We start from the raw sequence: 19,130 nt of genomic DNA on the forward strand, positions 1-19,130 counted from the left end.
TTAAAATTTCCCAGTTACAAGGGGAAGCTAGATGGTGCAGTGGACAGAGCTCTGGCCTTGGAGTCAGGGGGACCTGAGTTCAAATCTGGCCTCAGACACTTGACTATGTCTTAGCGATGTGACCCCCAGCAAAAGTCACTTAACCCCAATTGCCTCACCCCCCCAAAAAAGAGAGAGAGAAATAAAGAAAAGAAGAGAGTTATTCAATATTTCCCAATTACATTTCAATCTGCTTCAGGCCATACTTGGGAGTATTGAGGTCATGTTTTTGATACCTGTGCTCTAGGGAACTCTCATAAACCTCCATGCATTGGTAGAGAGCATCTTCTCTCTTCGGAGTCATCTATACCGATGAAATCATAAGTCTACTCTAGTCCATATCTTCTAAACAAAAATATATCACCTTGTTCCTAAACACCTTCTATTTGTTTAATACAAACTTTTTTTTTTTTTGCTTTTTGGTAAGGCAGTCGGGGTTAAGTGACTTGCCCAGGGTCACACAGCTAGTAAGTGTCAAGTGTCTGAGGCCGGATTTGAACTCAGGTCCTCCTGACTCCAAAGCCAGAGCTCTATTCACTGAGCCTCCTAGCTGCCCCTAAAAACCTATTTCTGCAACTGAAATACTACTCTAGTTTCTTCTAGCTTTCTACAACAGTTCTTACTAGATAGAAGTTTGATAAAGTGTGAGATGAAGCTCTAAGTTGATTTTTAGGGTGCCTTTTGAAACTGACTAAACTGCACACACAATTAATGAGATGCTGGGGTGATAAATGACACCTTCTGGCCAAAATAATAACTTATTTTTCTTTTTCTTTCCTAAATGACTTTTAAAAAAAGTTTTATTGGTTCCTCTTATCTATCAGTTGCTACAATTCCCAGACTAAATTCTCATGACAAAAAAAGGCATTTAAGTAAAAAGAGCCAATATACCAACTATATCTGACAATGCTAACAACACCCAATCATTTTAGACCTCTACATCTCTGCCCTGAAGGTGAAAAAAGTTTTATCTTCTATTGTTGGGGAACCTTTCAGCTATACAGTTCTAGACTGTGGTATTTCCATTTACTAACTTATTTTTCCACAGGGACATGATGATAATCCTCTGAAAAGGTAGATTACCTTTTCAATTGATTCAAGAAGCTTTATTAAACATAAAACTATAAGTAAACATAGAATACTCAAGAAAACGCTACAGATTTTATAAGAATTAATTATAAAAAGTCATAGTTATGATATATAATAGGGACATCTGACCTGCTATTAATCCAAGTCATTATTTGCTGTCTGGTTTTGGACCTTAGAGGTAACTGACTACTATGGTAACATTGCATCTTAAACATTAGCTCCTTTCAAAACAAACAGAAAAACAACTTAAGTGTTGTTTAGTACTCTTGGACCCCTAGGCAGTATTCTGGGAACAGAAGGGGTCTTTTTTATATATATACACAACACAGGATTTTATTTTGATTACATTTTTCATCCCACTCTTAGAGCTTTTGTCAACTGCAGTCACAAAACAATCACAAAGATAAAGTAGAAAAGAGATTCCCTGTGTAGAAAGAAGTTCTGCCTGAGCACTACTATACTGATTGTCAAATTATACTGTTATGAAATATATAATAGGGAGGAAGAAGTCATGAAAAATCCAGCATCAGTATGCATGTTCCATGCTAAGTACCATGCTAAGTACAATTACTCTTTAGGCAGGTACACAGCTCATACACAGACCATAACACACTATATTCTGAAAGTTCTCAGATCTGTTTTTTTTTTTGTCTGAGTATAAGCCCTCACCACAAAGGCCAAGTTTCTACCCTTTGTGTTACCTGGAACTACTCTTAAGAGCTTGGGCCTCATCTAATACCATGTATTGCCATTTCACCCGCTGGAAGTACTTCACATCCTGAACCACCAGCTGATAGCTGGTGATCACCACGTGGAAAGGAGCATCCTGAGTGTAGAGTGTCTTCTGTAAACACAAAAGGAAAAGGATAAGGAGACATCTGACAATCCATAAGACAATGTGTTTGGGGCTGAATTGTCTTCAAAGCAACAAAGTTAGTGAAGAACTTTTTAAAAGGGATAGAGAGGTAGAGGGGAAAGGGTTATTCCAGGGGCCCCACTCTCCCATTATAAGTAGGACAATATGGAATAAAAGAAATGAGATTTAATTGCTTTAAAAGCAGTTACCACTATAGCTACAAATTGAGGTCTTCAACTCATTTAACAAAAAAGAAAGGCTTCTGCTTAATCCCATTCAAACTACTACTGTGCCAGGCCTGGTTAATCCTTTCAAGATGAAAAGCATGGTAGAAAAAGGACAAAAGTAAAACTTTTTGTTGAATGCCTAAAATTGTACATTCAGATTTTAAACATTATATGTAACTTTTTTTAATGTATATTGGAGCTAATGCATGCATAGCAAGGGTAAGATGATTGTTACCTGACTCCAGAATTTCCTGATGACTTTTCTATCATGAGGATTACCCCAATATGGCAGCACCTGCAACATCATTAATGAGATTATTTTTTCTAGTAACATTATAGCCGTGGTTATTGATATGTTCTTCTTTAGAATATGGAATAAACTAATAAATAGGATGAATGTAAACCACTCCATAAACCCAGTGCTTTTAAATTCTAATTTAGATGATCACTTTTATGTGCAGAGTCCACACCTAAGCATATTCTTTTGTAAGGTACCAAGGACCTTTTTGTCTTTGATAAAAAACAACAAAAAAGGTTAAACAGACAAGCTAGAGAAATCTGAACACAAAATGTAAGACATTTTCATTCCTAAGTCATTTAGGTCAATAAAGAGGTGGAGATCCAAAACTATGTCAAGAATAATACTAAACTTATATAGTATAACACTGCCATCTACTGGACAATAGAGGAACAACTGAAAGCTCTTGAGTGGCATAGCATTTTTTTTAGGTGAGGCAATTTAGGTTAAGTGACTTGCCCAGGGTCACACAGCTACTGAGTGTTATAAGTCTGAGATTGGATTTGAACTCAGGTCCTTCTGATTCCAGGGCTTGTGCTCTATCCATTGCATCACCTAGCTGCCCCATAACAGGTATTTTTAAAAGACTTATATAGAACTTATTATTTATAATATGCCAAGTGTCATATAAAATAAATATATAAACAAATAAATAAAAAGGTTCTGCATTCTAGGGGCTGAAATTCTAACAAAAGCATCATTAACATCTGTATCATATGTAGCTAATATGTTATGGAATTTATATAATTTACATTTCATACTCTACTACACCTTGCCAAAAATAAATAAATAAATGGATTCTACCTATGAAAACCAAAGTTTTCTAGAAAATGGAAGGACTCTTAGCTTTGAAGTTCAAAAGTAAGAACAAATAGAAAAATCACTCCTAAGACATCCCAGCTACTTTTCCTTTCCTTGACATAATTCAATGAAGCCATGACCTCAATGTGGTTACACATATAATTCAGCAGAGTGCAATGCATGAATTTCAGGTCACTTCCTAGCTATTTCGAAACCATGTTCCTTGCACTCAGGCCACTATCCCTATCTCCCTCCCTTACAGGGAACTGTGAACTTTGATATCAGAATCACCCTGGGTTCTGAGAGGTGTGCTTTTGAATTATGTTGCCCAGGATCAGACTTCCATGTCACTTCCTGGACATTCCCAAACCATGTTGCTGTTTCCAAGACCCAAGACCCTGTCCTGCTCCATCTTTTAGCTCTCCTTTACGTGCTGTCTTCCTTCATTAGAATATAAGTACTTTGAAGGCCCAAGACTATCTTGCTTCCTTATATTTGTATCCTTACTGCTTATCACAATGCCTGGAACATAGAAAGCACTTAATAAATGTTTTATCATTCATTTATGTTGGTTTCAGCTCATGTACCTCGTCCAGTCTCTCCTGTAAATAGTCTACAAGGGATCCGCCAAATGTGTGAGGGCCCTTATGGACTTTTGAGGCTGTGCTGAAAACAACAGAATGAATGGGATTTCCACTGATTATTGCTGATCTTACTATGTGAACAGACCACTTCTTTTTTCTGGTTGTACATTTCTTTGATAATATATTACATGGCTTCTTACATATACTTTCTCATTGGTTAATATGCTGCTACCTACTCATGCCCACCACCTATCCCTCCATCCAATGCCCTTTGAATGATCTAAAAATTGAATTATTTAGAGGTTATATTATTTCATGATTCATAGCCATATACTATCAATGGTAGAACATCTGTTTTAGGGAAAACAAATTTCCCTTTATTTTAGAGAAAAGCTTGGGATGATAAGGCAACTTCCCAATGTTTATTCAGCCCCTTCTCTTGTTCCCAATCAATTCTGGGTTCATCCAGCTCACTGTCCATCTATAGTGTCTGCTTAAATACTGATGGGCTAGCTCTGTGGACCATTTAACCAACTACTTGTCATAGTTTGGATAATGGTCATCATTCCCTTAGTTTTTTCTCTGTGCATGGATAGGTGAAACTCTTTTTATGTGACTACGGATCATATTTAGGAGGCTTTACAATGAGCCACACCAGTACATAGCCAGCACAATGTGATAGCTGCATGTGGAAGACCTGAACATCCACAGGGAATTATTCTCTTTCTATATCCTCCATGACAGTATCAAACAATCTGATGATTGTCACTTTATAATATAGATTTAGATCTGGTAAGACTAGGCCACCTTCCTTTGAATTTTTTTCCCCCATTAATTCCCTTGATATTCTTGACCTTTTATTCTTCCAGATGAATTTTGTTGTTTTTTCTAGCTCTATAAAATAATTTTTTTGGTAATTTGACTGGTATGGCACTGAATAAGTAAATTAATGTAGGTAGGATTGTCATTTTAATTATATTAGCTCTACCCATGAGCAACTGATTTCTTTCCACTTATTTAGATCTGATTTTAGTTGTGTGAAAAGTGTTTTGTAATTGTATTCATATTGTTCCTAGGTTCATCCTGGCATAGTATCAAACAATTTGGTATGCATATGTCTCTGTGTTTTATGTATCACACAATTACCATTGTTGCTATGTATTTCAAGGAATCTTAAAACATTTTAATAATGAATGTGAGATATACTAATGAAATAAAGGTGTTAAAGGCAGCTATTTTTTCACTACTGAATCAAATGAGTATTGAACAAAAAATAGAGAAGAATTTTGTATTCCCTATAATAAATCCCTCTTAAGGATTTATTTGTTCTGTGAAAGATTATTATTATTGAGGATTTGTCCTGTGAAGTTTGGATTCAGTCAAAGGGCAGCACTTGAGGACCTAGAGGGCTACCTGTGGCCTTGAGGCTGCAGGTTCCCCACCCCTGCTCTATACCTTTCAGTAAATAATGTAACTATAAAGATTAAAGATCTGGTCTGTTGTAAAATCTAAGTTGCAGAAGCATGCTAGTTCCTTTTTCATGCCTTCATCAAGCATGCCCTCGTTGTGTGTGTATTATTCTTAAAGATTTTCCCAGAGCTGGGAAAGAAGGCAGATGCATAAATGTTTACTGATATTTTCATAACTGCATTTTCTGATATAAACAATAACTTTTTTATTATTTTCTTAATGCCCTTTTTTTTGTATATCATTGCCACTTCCTAAAGACTCCCTTTACCTACTACAATAGAATCTGTCCTTGTAACAAAAAAGTACATTTAGGAAAAACAAATCATTATGTGGCCATGTCTTATTTCATCCACCATCTCTCTGCCAAGAGAGGAGAAGTGTGCTTCTCCGCAAGTCCTTTTGAGGTCAGGATGGGTACCTGAACTGATTAGTTCTGAAATTGTGCAGTCTTATTTTCCTTTACCTTACCCCAGTCATGCAAATCATTCTCCTACTTCTGCTTACTCTGCATCATACCAGTTCACACAAATCTTCATGCACTAAAGATCTGAGTTCAGAAATGTAGAATATGCATTTATTCTACAGCTCCTGACTCCTCAGACTACTTTTTGACCTCTGCCCGAGGCAGGACCTTGGGAAGAAGTATTCATGCTCAGTTCTAAGCCAGTGTAGCCAGGGCTCCTCAGATTGGCACCAGCAAGTACCAAACACCTTTTTAGTTCCTTTTTGTGTGCTGCCTCTCCCCAACGGAATGTAATGGTCTATATGTCCTTGAACGCTTCCCTCAACTTAATACCTTACTTGATCCTTAAGTTTCCCGTTCATGGAGAAAACATTCATGCCCTTCTCTTTGAGGTCAAAAGGAATTCCATTAATGAATATATAGTGTTTTGGAAACAAAAAGAACAGAGAGAAAAAAACTCCAAACTACAACCTATTATTAGTAATTAAGTCATTCAGTCATGTGATATAATTAACTACAGAAAAATAAGCAAGTTCTTTAGGATCCACAAAAAAATGTATTTGTTACCTTAAATCTAGGAACAAATCTTGAAAACTCTTGATGCCAGTTATTGAGTGTAGAAGCAGGGGAAATGATTAAGAAAGGTCCCCAAATGTTCTCTCTCTGCAACAACCAAAAACTGGTTCAGTCAACTGTATTCTTACAATTACTTAAACCATTTAATAAAGAATTATGATAAGAGTAGCTCCACTGTAGCAAGCATAGGTTTTAACAAAAGATGTCTCCTAGCCAAGCACTAACAGGATTCCTTTTAAGAACACAATGCTGCTCCAAAAGTAATTATTTGTTTTTGCACCTTAGATTACAAATCACGATATTATTTTCTCTAATATGGCCTTGCAACAAAATCTATTTCAACCTTTATCAACTGGCAGGAATAACACAGTTAACATAATGCAGTACTTTGCTGCAATGCCAATCAGTTCAAATATAATGCAATCAGAACAGACTGACTTCAGGAACCTATTAGCACCTTTGATTTTTGCTAAGATCTTATGATTATGAAATCTCAAAAGCTATTTTGTTATAAATTTCAATGTAGTAGAATATTATTTTACTGTCAGGATGACAAATATGTCAGAAATACTAGATCTTGCATGAAGCAATGAAAGATGAAAGTAAAACCAGAAGAACTGCATATCTCATTATTAGAACAAAATAAAGTTGTTTATACACACACACACACACACATATAAAACTGGTTAATGCAACAGTCAAAAAGTTACTACAATACAATCCAAGTTAAAGGACTCTTAACAGCTGAAAAACTGTTTGCAAGGAATATACTTTGTTGGGAGGGAGCTTATTTGGACGTTTATTGGGAAGTATATAATTCTGTCAAAATAAAATGTATCAATAAATTTTACTGAAAAATATAGGATGAGTAGAAATTCAGGCCCAGGGAACAACAGTGTGAACAGAGACACAAGACTGAGAGCACAGTATATGTTCAGAGTCAAGGGTATGAGTCCAGGTGGACAGGAGCATACAGCAGGTGGAAAAAAGTAACATGAAACAAAGAAACTGAGGTCACCTACTTCAGCCAGATGTGCCAAAAGGGCAATGCTTTGCACTGTTTTACCAAGACCCATCTCATCAGCCAGGATTCCATTAATGCCCTGAAAAAACAACAACAAAAAACCCAACACAAAGTCACTACTTCCCTACACAGTCTACACCAACATTTAAGATACTACAAAAGTTAACTTAGGAGACTAGGGACAATGTCCCATGGGAATGTGTATGGGAATAACCATCTGCAGCACTGTAGTTATACAGCTAGAACTAAACAACAAACAGTATAAAAAAGACCTAGTATATTCACCAGAATCTTTCATCCTCTATCTAATGTGAGCAATGAGCATATAGCTGTGTTTACTATGCCCACTCAAACTAGAACATAAATAAATCTCAAATAAATCTCTCCAGTAGAACACAGCTGTATATGATCCATTTTTCATAAAGAAGTCAGATATCATTTTAAGGCATTAGCTGGCTGACACTGTTTCTTAAAAAGTGAAAAGAAAATGTTTGTAAAAGGGTTTAAATCTAAAATATTTCCTTGTGCTCACTTCTCAATCACCTGGGTCAATGACTGACTTTAAGAAAGCAGGTACAAAGGGTGGCACAGCTCTTAAATTCACCTGCTCATACAGATTGGCCAACCAATTCATGCCTTTCAGCTGATAGCCTTTTAATTTGCCATTAAAAATTGTGGGCTGTGGAATATCCTCCCCAGCTCGGATTGATGGGTTTGCCAGGCTATAACTCTCCCCAAATCCAGTGCCTGATTTGTTTGCAGCTCGTAGGGCTGCTGCCCGGCTCTCTTTTGCATCTTCATCAAATGACCTTGTCTGGAAAATAAAAAAAAAATTAAAAATAGGTAAGATGCTAGCAAAAGCCCTAAAATATTAACAGTACTCCACACCTTGTACTAATTAACAGAGACAACCATAATGGAAATACATTTTTAAAATCCTATATAAATCGAATCACCACCTCAACATTATTTGTCATACTTAATTTGATAAAACAGCACAGCATCTAAATAAAATATTCTTAACTTGGGGGGGGAGGGGGGAGTGGTGTGTGTCCATGAACTTATTTTTTAAAATATCTTAATAACTGCATTTCAGTATCACTGGTTTCATCTGTAATCCTTGTATTTTATCATTTAAAAACATTATTCTGAGATGGGGTCCAGAGGCATCACCTGATTTGCCAAAGGGTCCATGAAACAAAAGTTAAGGACCTGTGACTTATCTTAGTTGCCTCCCCCCAAAAAAAGGATAATTAGGAAGCAGGGTGGTATTTAGGGCAGCTAGGTGGCACAGTGGATAGAGCACTGGCCCTGGAGTCAAGAGGACCTGAGTTCAAATCTGATCTCAGACCAGACACTTGACACGTATAAGCTGTGTGACCCTGGGCAAGTCACTTAATCCTAAATTGCTTCACCAAAAAAAAAAAAAGTTGCCACACAAGGACAGTTCATTACCTAAAAACCAGGAAGTCCTCATCAAAATACCATCTCACCTATAATAATATCCTATGATAATCAAGAACAGTAAGAAAAAGGATCCAGTATAGTGTTTCTAAAAAGCTCCCTGGTAGCTCTGAAAAGGGTTACCTAAATCTATATTTCTCTTAATTCAACTTCAGTATTTCCAGAGAAATTTTGTAGACATTATGTCACTAACCATCATACAACTAGAGCACTGCCTAATGAGTTAAAATTCTTTGTATCAAGTACAGACTAATCCCACTGAATATCAGACAACAGAGAAACTATCATCATAAAGCTCTCTTGACAACCAAATCTACTCTAATGCAGGAGTACTTAAATTTTTTGTGTCATGGACCGTTTGACAGTCTATTGAAGCCTTCTTTTTAGACCATTTTAATAAAAAAATTAGCAATGGAAGAAAATGTTAAATTTAAGTTAGTGATGAGTGCAAATAAAGAATTTTTTGCCACATCTAAGGACCCTCTTGCTCCAATGCACAGAACCATAGTGAACTGCTTCCTACATTAATACAATCGAACAAAAAAAAAAAAAAAAGGAAAACAGAATTAACTTCAATAAGGACACCCTCACATCTTGACCACGGAATTACTTTTTCCCTTATTGTCCTACTTTCTTAATTTTCCAAAGGTAAACAGTGAACTTGACTAACACATGAGAAAGGGGATGTTTAGAACCTTTCACAGAAAATGTGATCAACAGATCCTTAGTTAAAAGGTTTTTTGGGGGATCATTTTTTTTAAACCTCTAAGACTCACCCGAGCTTGGTGAATCTGGTAAGCATCTTCAGCATTTTTCAGGGCTTGGGCTTTGTAGTAGTTGCTATCTAAAAAAAGTAAAAATCCACACAACATTTTAAAAAGTAGGTTATCTTCAAAAGAAACATTCATACAAACACATAATTCTCATCATGCCCTGGTGCCTCTCATATATGCAATCCCTGTTAGGCAGTGGAGCAACTTCATAAAAAATTACAACTGGAGACCTCCTAGAGAACCTCAATTGGAATTTACAGATCTCAAAATAATAACATAATAATAGACCTCAATGCTCTCATTGGAAAAGGATGACTAAAGAGATTAAGTGACTTAACTAAGGCCACATAATTAGTTGCAGGCCTGACATCCAGGTCTAGTGACTCCTAATCTTGTACTATTTTTATAATACACAAGTCTATTATTCAATCTTCCTATGGTTCCCAGCTCAGGTCTCACCATAATCCTCTTGGGTGATGTTAACTACGACCCCTCCACCAATATCGATTTGTCTCTGTGTGGAACTGTCCTCCAGTTTTCGCAAGATCTCTTCCTGGATTCCATCATGTCCCATATCCCGTTTGCGACTCATAAAGTGGGCATACAACTCTGTCTGGGTGATGAGGAAGTTCAATTTACGTTGTTGCCTTTTAGCCTAGTTTAAAAAAAAGGCACAAATTTAAAAACAAGGAAAAAAAAAGAGATACTTAACCTTAGTTTTTACTTGAATATTTCAAAACTAGTAATAAGAAAATATCAAAGCTTAGATCATCTAATTTTTCATGACATACCTTTAAGTCAGATCAAACTTAAGTGCCAAAAAGTTTGTTGAAATCCACAATTCTGTTTTATAAACTCTAGAGTTATGAAAATAAGAATTACCTTCACTCAGAAGTCCCAAGGAAGCCCATATTTACTTTCTTAACACAAGACCTTTTCTTCAGTGAGGCTTCTGTCTGAAATGCTTATGTCACTGTTTGCTTGTGATACTTACTAATATTATTATGAATAAAAAAACACAAAAACAAGAACCCCTGCACCCATCACCCAATTTGACAGCACTGAAGCACTTTCAAAGAGATTATCTCATTAAATATACCCATTGTATAAATAAGGAAACTGGGACCCCAGAAGGTAAAATGCCTAAGGACATAAAATTAATAAGTGATACAGTCAAGCCTAGGTCTCAGGCAAATGTGTTAGCACTATGCACTCAAAAGTTATTATTACAAACAAATATAAAAAGAAACCAAAGTCTACATCACACATACCAAGAGAGATGGTTGACATGTGTTTCATCCAGTGTCTCTTAAGCAAAGAATCTATAATTTTGCCAACAAGAAGAACTTAAGAGTAGCAACTCACTCCACCAAGTTCATGACCTCGTTTGACCTAGTAGATAAATGCTAGGGAACCGCCCAAAGCATGAGGAATTAAGTCACAAAACTAGTTAAGTGTCAGAGCCAGAATTTAAAGCCACATCTACTAGAACTCAACTCTGTCATTCTGCCCACTAAGCCACTTTACCTATAATATTCAATTCAGAACAGTCCTGATCATAGTAATTTTTATGATAAACAAAAGAGATGTGCTACCAAAAACTATATGAAATAACTAAGAATTCTGAATTCTTCTGAGTCTCAATGACAACCCCTGAGGATAGAAGCTCTCTCAAAGAAACAGAATATTCCCAGGATTCTGCCTCAAGCTGAGAAGCTCCAGCAATGCCTAAAAAAATTTACAAACGGCAACCATAACAAACGTTCAGCCTGAACACCCTATACTCAAACTGCCTATGAACTCACCAAGAACAATCAAGACCAGCTTAGCGAATGAAATTATTCTTCAAGGAAGACGAACACAAACTGGAGAACACGGAAAGATGGACAGAAAAGACAATAAGACTGGAATCCAAACTGGAACATCAGAATTAGAGAAAATCTCTGTTTATTATAGGATGTCCACTGTTGTAATATTAAAGTGCTTGAGTGAGATGGACTTTTCAAAACAAAAGCATATAAAAATAACATCTTTTTTTACCTTCATCAAGAAAGCATTCACCTTAAGCAATCATAAATTGATTAAAGAACAATAAATGTCTACTTTTAAACTTCAGGGGGAAACAAACACTTAAATCAAAGATAAACGCTATGCCTACCAATTTTCAATGCAAATGTAAGGACACTTGACAGACTTGACAGACATATGTTACACTCAAAACTGTCTCAAGGCTTTGAAGTTGCGCTGCTAAGTTTAAAATGTCTCTTGAAGTTTCAAAGGGCAGCAACTGTAACACATGAAAACTAGGTGCTCACCTCAGACTCAAGGCAGATTCCCTGGAAACTCTGAAAAGGGTCGCCTAAATCTATATACATATTCCACAGGATGTTAATGGACAAAGAGAGAGGCACAGGCACTTTGATGAACAAAAGGTGTCAGCATCTAGCAATATTAATAGGGGAGCCTAACCTTTAGCCATAACCATACACTTCTGCTATTCACCCCTACATCCTCCACCATGCCAGTATCCCTTTAGTATTCTATTCCAATAGAGAAAAGGTATCACATGTCAACTTTCATAAGGGACATAGAGAGCTGTTCTTTACCCTGATCAAAGGGAAAGATTTCTAGTAAAACTCAACAAGAATCACATATTAGTAACAAGTGGATAGGATGTACAGCCATCATACTTGTTGACAGGTTTTTCATATTTTGTTAACGGGAGAATTGTTTTGTTGAATACTACAGACTGGGGTGCTACTGTAGCATTTGTCTTTGTTGTGGAAAGATTGGTATAGTTTCCAATGCCAAGGATATTTGGGTATTTGTTACGCAAAAGAGTTTTTACCCATCTAGGCAGCAGCATCTGCAACTGGACTGCTCATGGCCACATCTCGTGACCCCATGGTTGGAATGACATAGGAAATCATTTGTCTTTCCAGGTTTGTACATGTTCCTGTTTGTCCAGCCAAACCTCAATTAAATTTTCCTGGTAGTTTATGTTAAGATGCTTTCCTTCTACTTCTGGGGTTGGGAAACTACCACCTGAGAGCCAGTGTATTCGAAAATGTAAAACCAGCTTGTGGGCAGTAGTTTGCCAACTTCTACATACTTCTTAACCTCCAAAATGGCACCGAGGGCAGCACTGACAATTATATTGGCATTGGCTCACTTTCCTGTCTTCCTAAAGTAGGTTTCTGACAAATAAATGATCTTCTTTGGAGCTCCTGCATGTTTAATCAGTGTTTGGGAAAGTGAAAATAGCACTGTCCTCCTTGAAGTCCTGTTCAGGCAGAATAATTAGACCCTATTTTGGGATTACTAAAACCTTCTGGTAAGCCTTTGATCTTTTCAAACTCCAACTGAAAGGAGATACTTCTGTGTAAACACTTTGCCTTCACCTATGTGGATGCAGCTCTTGTCTGGATTCATCTCTTTCACTGTTGGATTTGATCCGTTCTATTCTTGATGGGATAACAATTGTTCTGGAACAACCAGATGAAGCTACCAGTGTCTGAACTTTCAGGCCCTGCTTTTTTCTTCATCCAGGAGCTCATGTTGATCCTACCACTGCTCCACAGTACTAGCACCTCTTGGTGCTAGAGTATCTCTTGGTGGCAGAGGTGGTCTGTGCATACAGCTGAAACTTGCCCACCTGCAAGCAGCACACCTTCATGACCAGGGAATTTACCCTGGGGTCTGGTCAGTCCTTCATTCTAATCAAGAGTCTATTCAACTTTTGCTTCACCATCCACCTCTCTCTCTCTCTTTTGCAGAGTATGTCTCAAAGTTCTCTGTTCATCTTTTCCCTGTCCATCCTGTTCTTTCTTTTCTTGTATCTTTATCATTCAACCTTCTTGCTTACTAGCTACATCCGTGCTTCTGCTCTTTACTCTACTATGTGTGCCCACACAGCACCACATGTAGACCCCAACCAGTCCTGCTGGCTTAGACTCAGTAACTGTGTAGCTTTAATAACACCGACATGCATGGGACAAAAGGCACCTGACCTGGTCTGGTCCCAGGCTAGTTTAAGCTGGCACTCTGCCTGTCTAGAAGATCCAAATAATAGTTTATAGTACTGTAATGCTTGAATCAAGGCAACCCACACCTAGGTTGTGAGCATGAGGGTGATGGTAAAGGAAACATGAAGGTTAGAATGAGGAGACTAACTAAAGCATAAAAACATCTAACTGGATTTTGTCTTGCAGCATATCCCAATAATTACTACTACTAAGATCTAAAGAACAGTCATGCTTCTTACAAAGGAAAATTTGATAATATGGCAAGTTCAATTTAGAACCAGTGAAATAAATATGACCAATCTTGACTTGGGTACTACAAACAGAGCTTGTTAATTCTTGTGCCTTCATCCTACCTCCCTCATCTCTTCATCTAGCTTACGCTGCTCCAGGGCTTCCTTCTCAGCACGTTTACGGTGCTCCTTCTCCACCTTTTCATACTTCTTCCAGTACAGAAGCATTTCCTTTGTGAGGCGGCGAGCTCGGGGTAGGGTCTCCTTACAGTTCTTTTGAGCTTGGATGGCAGCACGTCGTACTTCCCTCATACATTGGTGGGCAAGCTGCAAAGCATTGAAAGAATCAAAAGAGGGGAGAAAACCAAATACTACATGTCAGTTCTTTCTGGATCCTAAACATCAATATTAGTCTTCTTTAACAAACACAACCCTTCTATCCATATTCATATGAATAACATCACTTAAATATCAGTATGTTCAATTTGGATTACTCTATTATCAGACGAGATACTATGCAATACTTAAAAAATAAGCGACCAAAAGGGACTATGATGTTATAGGACTGAAGTAGATAGAAGTTCACTTGTGTACTTATAAAGAAGGACTTGTCTAAGTAACATAATAAATGTAGTTCTTAGAGATGCAGTGGACCTTTTACTGATAAGCACTGAGGGGATGTAACAATGGTATATTATGGCCAACATCTTGCTACTGGGGGGTTGGAATCTGCAAATGAAATTGAATGTAAGCACTCAATAGAAAGTGTATAACATGAGGCATGGCAGTCAATCCAACACAGGAAATACAGAAAAGGAAAATGGTATATAAAGAATATAGAGAGCCATATCAATCAACTGATCCATCAACAAGCACTTATTAATCACCTACCCATTCCAAACCTGGTTGTTAGGTGTTAGGCCTGTAGATACAAGCACTAAGGATAAAACAATGGAAATTATAGAGAGAGTAAGTACAAGGTAGTTACATACAAGGCAATTTAGAAGAGAGGGATAATCATTTTAGCAGCAGTATAGAGGATGGAATGGAGTAGAAAGCGACTTAATAGTAGGGAGACCAATTAGGAGGCTACTGTTATAGCTGAGGTGAGGGATAAATTAATACCTGAATTAAGGTGGCACTGGTATGAAGAGTGGAAAAGGGTTGGGGTTTATAGAGCTAGTAACAGTAAGACTTGACAATTAAAGGGTGCTAGGTGGCACAATGGATAGAGCTCTGGTCTTGGAGTCAGGAGGACCTAAGTTCAAATCTGGCTCAGACACTTGGCACTTACTAGCTGTGTGACCCTGGGCAAGTCACTTAACCCCAACTGCCTCACCAAAAAGCAACAAAAACAAAAAGATTTGGCAATTAAATGGATATGCAGGGTGAGGAAGAATGAGTAACCAAGGATGATGTCTATAGCTTATGAACATGGGAAAATGGAAGAATGGTGATGCCCTTCCAGAGAAACTAGAAGTTTGGAAGAGCACAGTTTTGAGGAAAGATATTAAAATCTGTTTTAAATGTCTTCAGGACATCTAGTTTGAAATGTTCAATAGGCAGCTGGTGTGAAGTAGTGTTAAAGCTGAAAGAAGTTGGGGCTGAATAGGTCAATGGGTGATTCTTCCACAGAGAGATAATTAAATCCCTGGGAGCTGATTAGGAGAGAGAAGAGAAGAGAACAGGATCAATGGGGCCTTGTTTCCCACTCCCATCCCCCCACCCCTGAGCCAAAGCTTTTAGTAAGTGACACCATGTCAAAGCTGGTCTCACTGGTAGTTGGTCCTCCTTACCATCACATTCCTTCCCTACAGCCCTATCATATTCTGAGAATGAAGAGAGTGAGAAGGTAAAAGATCTTCAGAGCAGGAAGGAAACCCTGAATTGGAGGGAATGGAAGGTGCAACAGACAAGAAAGAAAAGAACTAGGACAGTAGTGTCATGAAAACCCAGAGAGAAGACATCTACAAAGGTAGTCAACGGGACAAATGTAAAAGAGGGGACAAGAAAGAAAAGGAGAAGTGAGATTTATTAATTAAGAGGTCATCATTAACTTTAGAGAGAACAGTTTCTATTGAGTAACGAGGTTGGAAGTCAGTGTGAAAAAGGATGAGTGAAAGATAAACCTTGTCTTAGGCTGAGGGAAAAAAAAAAAAAGGAAGTAGAGCTTTTCCTAGGAATGTTGTTGCGAAAAGGGAGGAAGCAAGGAGGATGATAATTTGAGAGTATCTAGTAGAAGTTTTTTAAGAAAAAGTGAGACAGGACAGGGTCAAAAGAGAGAATAGAATAAATGGGGGGTGGGATAGGATTAAGGGAAATACACTTAGTTTTCCGCAACATGACGTCTATGGAAGCGTTTTGCATGACTACACATGTATAACTTGTATCGAGTTGCTTGCTTTCTCAATGAGGGTGGGTGGGGAGGGAGAAAATTTGGAACCCAAAGTTTTAAAAACAAAAGCTAAAATTGTGTTCACATGCAACTGGAAAATAAGATATACAGGAAATGGGGTATAGTAATCTATCCTGCCCTACAGGAAAATTGAAGGGGAAGGGGATAAGAGAAGTGAGGGAGAGACAGAAGGGAGGGCAGATTAGGGGAAGGGGTATTCAGAATGCATGCCATTTTGGGGTGGGGGAGGGGCCAGATGGGGTAAAAATTTGGAACTCAAAATCTTGTGGAAGTGAATGTTGAGAACTAAAAATAAATTAATTTTTAAAAAAAGAAAGAGGGAGACAGATAAGTAGATAGAGATTAAAGATGAGAAAAAACGAATGAGTTAAAAAATTTATTAAGTGCTTCATATATGCCAAAGAATGCATAAACTATATATAAACTAGGGAAACAAATAGAAAAACAAGAGAAAGCTTGACTGAGGTGGCTGTCTGTTGGAGAAGACAGAAGAAGACAGGAGAAGATGGGAATGAAGGGCTCCTGGAAAGTGGAAAGAAGGGCCACTTAATTATCAGAGACTAGGGGAAACAAGGAGACCATGGAGGATGTTGTCAAGGGGTTTTTTGATGAAGAAAAGAATAGAAGAGAGCTTACCACAAGTGTCTTAATTTTCTCAGTAAACTAAGAAGGCCTCAGCTTAGAGAATTGGAGTTAGGGTGGGGAGATGTGGGAAGCCTAAAGAAAGAGAAAGGTTGGAATGAGCTTCTTAAGATAAGGAACCTTTGGGAGGAATCAGAGGATTGCCTGGTTGAAGTGAGGGCCTAGTTGAAATCAGAAACATGAATTTGTAATGTATCTAGTTTGCATGATTATGACTTCAGGCAGCTCCATTCACCAGCAGGTAAGTACAAATTAAGGCAGTGGATGATGGAAAGAATCCAGAGCTGAGATTTGGCAAGGGATGAGCAGCAATAGGTCAAAAGGCAAAGGTTTCTAGAGGAAATGACAACATAAAATTGAAGTGGTTATCCATATGGGATGAGATTAGGGAAAGAGAAGGAGGAAAGTCAAGTCAGAATTAGGGATAATACCACTGAATTGAAGCATAACATTGAAATCCTACTACATGACTAAATTACCTCATTACAAGGGGAAAACAGTACTGACTCAAGCCAAACCAGGTATGCAAGGATAGAGAACAATGACCGTAAACTTTTTTATTTTTAACACTAGAAGGAACAGGTGAGTCAGTTAATGCAAAAATTATTATAATTTTGCTTAGGAATAAAATTTTTCATCCTATTTTCTTTGCCTCATGGAGAATAAAAAAAGTACTCCATCAATTGATGCATCTTGCTTCTTTGAAATACTGATCTTAAAACATTAAAGAAATGCTTGCTAATCTGAGTTTAATTTCTTAATCTCCCTTTTGCAGAAAGGTGCTCTGAACAATGCTAAAAAGAGCCCAAAAGGGCTGCTGATCCATGGACTAGGGCCAAGGCTTTAACTAAAGAGCTAAAAGTTGTCCCACAAATCAAAATTCCAAGAAAACCTTATTTACCAAATAGAAGACAAGTTCTTTTTAAAAAAGGCTCTGGATAGAATGGATACTCTCCTGAGTTTGCTAATAAATTTAATCAGCAAAAAGAAGACAACAGACCAGTGTACTTCGAAAAAAATATCAATGGGATCTTCTTCAGATTTTAATCATAACATAAAACATGCCAAAAGGACAAAATGTTAAGCTTACCTTTCGGCTATTGGTGAGAAACAGGTTACGGGCTGAAGCTTTCTGCTTGTTGGCCTAAAAATTAAATGAAGAACACATCATTGAGGATCAACTTCTTTCCAGATGATATAGTCTGGCAATGAAATTAATATTCAATTTAAAAAATTACCCTGCAAAACAGAAAGTGAAGCAGTTAATCCCCAGGGAAAGACTACTTGTTAAAATTGATACAAAGCTGCAATTTTAGCATCACACCTGAAGCTGTTGGTAAACCTCAAGCTACCATCAAGAGAGAAAGGCCAGAATTTTAGCTACTTTATAAAGTCTTTGGTATATTTGTGAAAGGAATCTAAGTTAAAGTATATGCCGAGTCTGAAAAACGAAATTAAAAAAAAAAACAGATCGATTTCTCCTCCCTTTATCCTCAAGTCCTATTTGTGTCTTTTTTCTAATCTGGATCAGAACACATTCTCTTCAAGCTCACTTTATAAGGGATAGGTGGGGAGAAATCTGCTAAAAGTATTCATTCTGTGCTGCCCTGGGTTTCTAGGTTGTGCCTGCCATCATCTAGCTTCAATTACCAGGTCTAAAATTTGAGAGGCAGAGCCAGTATGATGATAATGAGCCAGTAACGTGGCTTGGCAGTCTGGTACCCCTTTCCTACCTTGTGTCTTGTCCTAGAATTTCTAGGCTTCATCTCCTGTTGTAGGCCATGTCAACCACAAACACTCCCCCTCAGTTGAGAAGTCCTACCAGTCTCACAATAAGGTTTAATTTCATATAAAGTATGCATATGGTATGGAAGAACAAAAGGAAAAGAGCATGGTTGAATGGCATACATAAGTCACTATGCAGCTGTCCCCATATATCCAAAAATGCCAGAACAGAAACCAACCTAGATTCCCTTAAGGGCTATTCTCACCTTTTATTTGTTAAGAGATGTTTGGCTTTTTTTGTGTGTGTGTGAGGCAATGGGGGTTAAGTGGCTTGCCCAGGGTCACAGAGGTAGTTAAGTGTCAAGTGTCTGAGGCCGAATTTGAACTCAGGTCCTCCTGACTCTAAGGCCTGTAGTCTATCCACTGCG

The 19,130-nt window shown here is 37.6% G+C and overlaps 1 protein-coding gene and 1 pseudogene across 1 annotated transcript in view; both read right to left on the reverse strand.

The window, feature by feature from the left end:
* INO80 (INO80 complex ATPase subunit) overlaps positions 1-19,130 on the reverse strand; it is a 117,636-nt gene that overhangs the window by 62,604 nt on the left and 35,902 nt on the right. The window contains exons 8-16 of the mRNA XM_021009233.2: positions 18,068-18,121; positions 14,043-14,246; positions 10,124-10,319; positions 9,668-9,735; positions 8,032-8,241; positions 7,426-7,506; positions 6,395-6,490; positions 2,447-2,506; positions 1,830-1,972 (exon numbers count right to left, since the gene is read on the reverse strand). Of these exons, the coding sequence (XP_020864892.1) occupies positions 1,830-1,972; positions 2,447-2,506; positions 6,395-6,490; positions 7,426-7,506; positions 8,032-8,241; positions 9,668-9,735; positions 10,124-10,319; positions 14,043-14,246; positions 18,068-18,121 (1,112 nt within the window). The remainder of the gene's footprint in view (positions 1-1,829; positions 1,973-2,446; positions 2,507-6,394; positions 6,491-7,425; positions 7,507-8,031; positions 8,242-9,667; positions 9,736-10,123; positions 10,320-14,042; positions 14,247-18,067; positions 18,122-19,130) is intronic.
* On the reverse strand, positions 11,787-13,340 carry LOC110223632 (sulfide:quinone oxidoreductase, mitochondrial pseudogene; annotated as a pseudogene).

Source organism: Phascolarctos cinereus, unplaced genomic scaffold (genome assembly GCF_003287225.1).
Source record: "Phascolarctos cinereus isolate Bilbo 61053 unplaced genomic scaffold, phaCin_HiC Scaffold_3;HRSCAF=262, whole genome shotgun sequence".
Taxonomy (NCBI): domain Eukaryota; kingdom Metazoa; phylum Chordata; class Mammalia; order Diprotodontia; family Phascolarctidae; genus Phascolarctos; species Phascolarctos cinereus.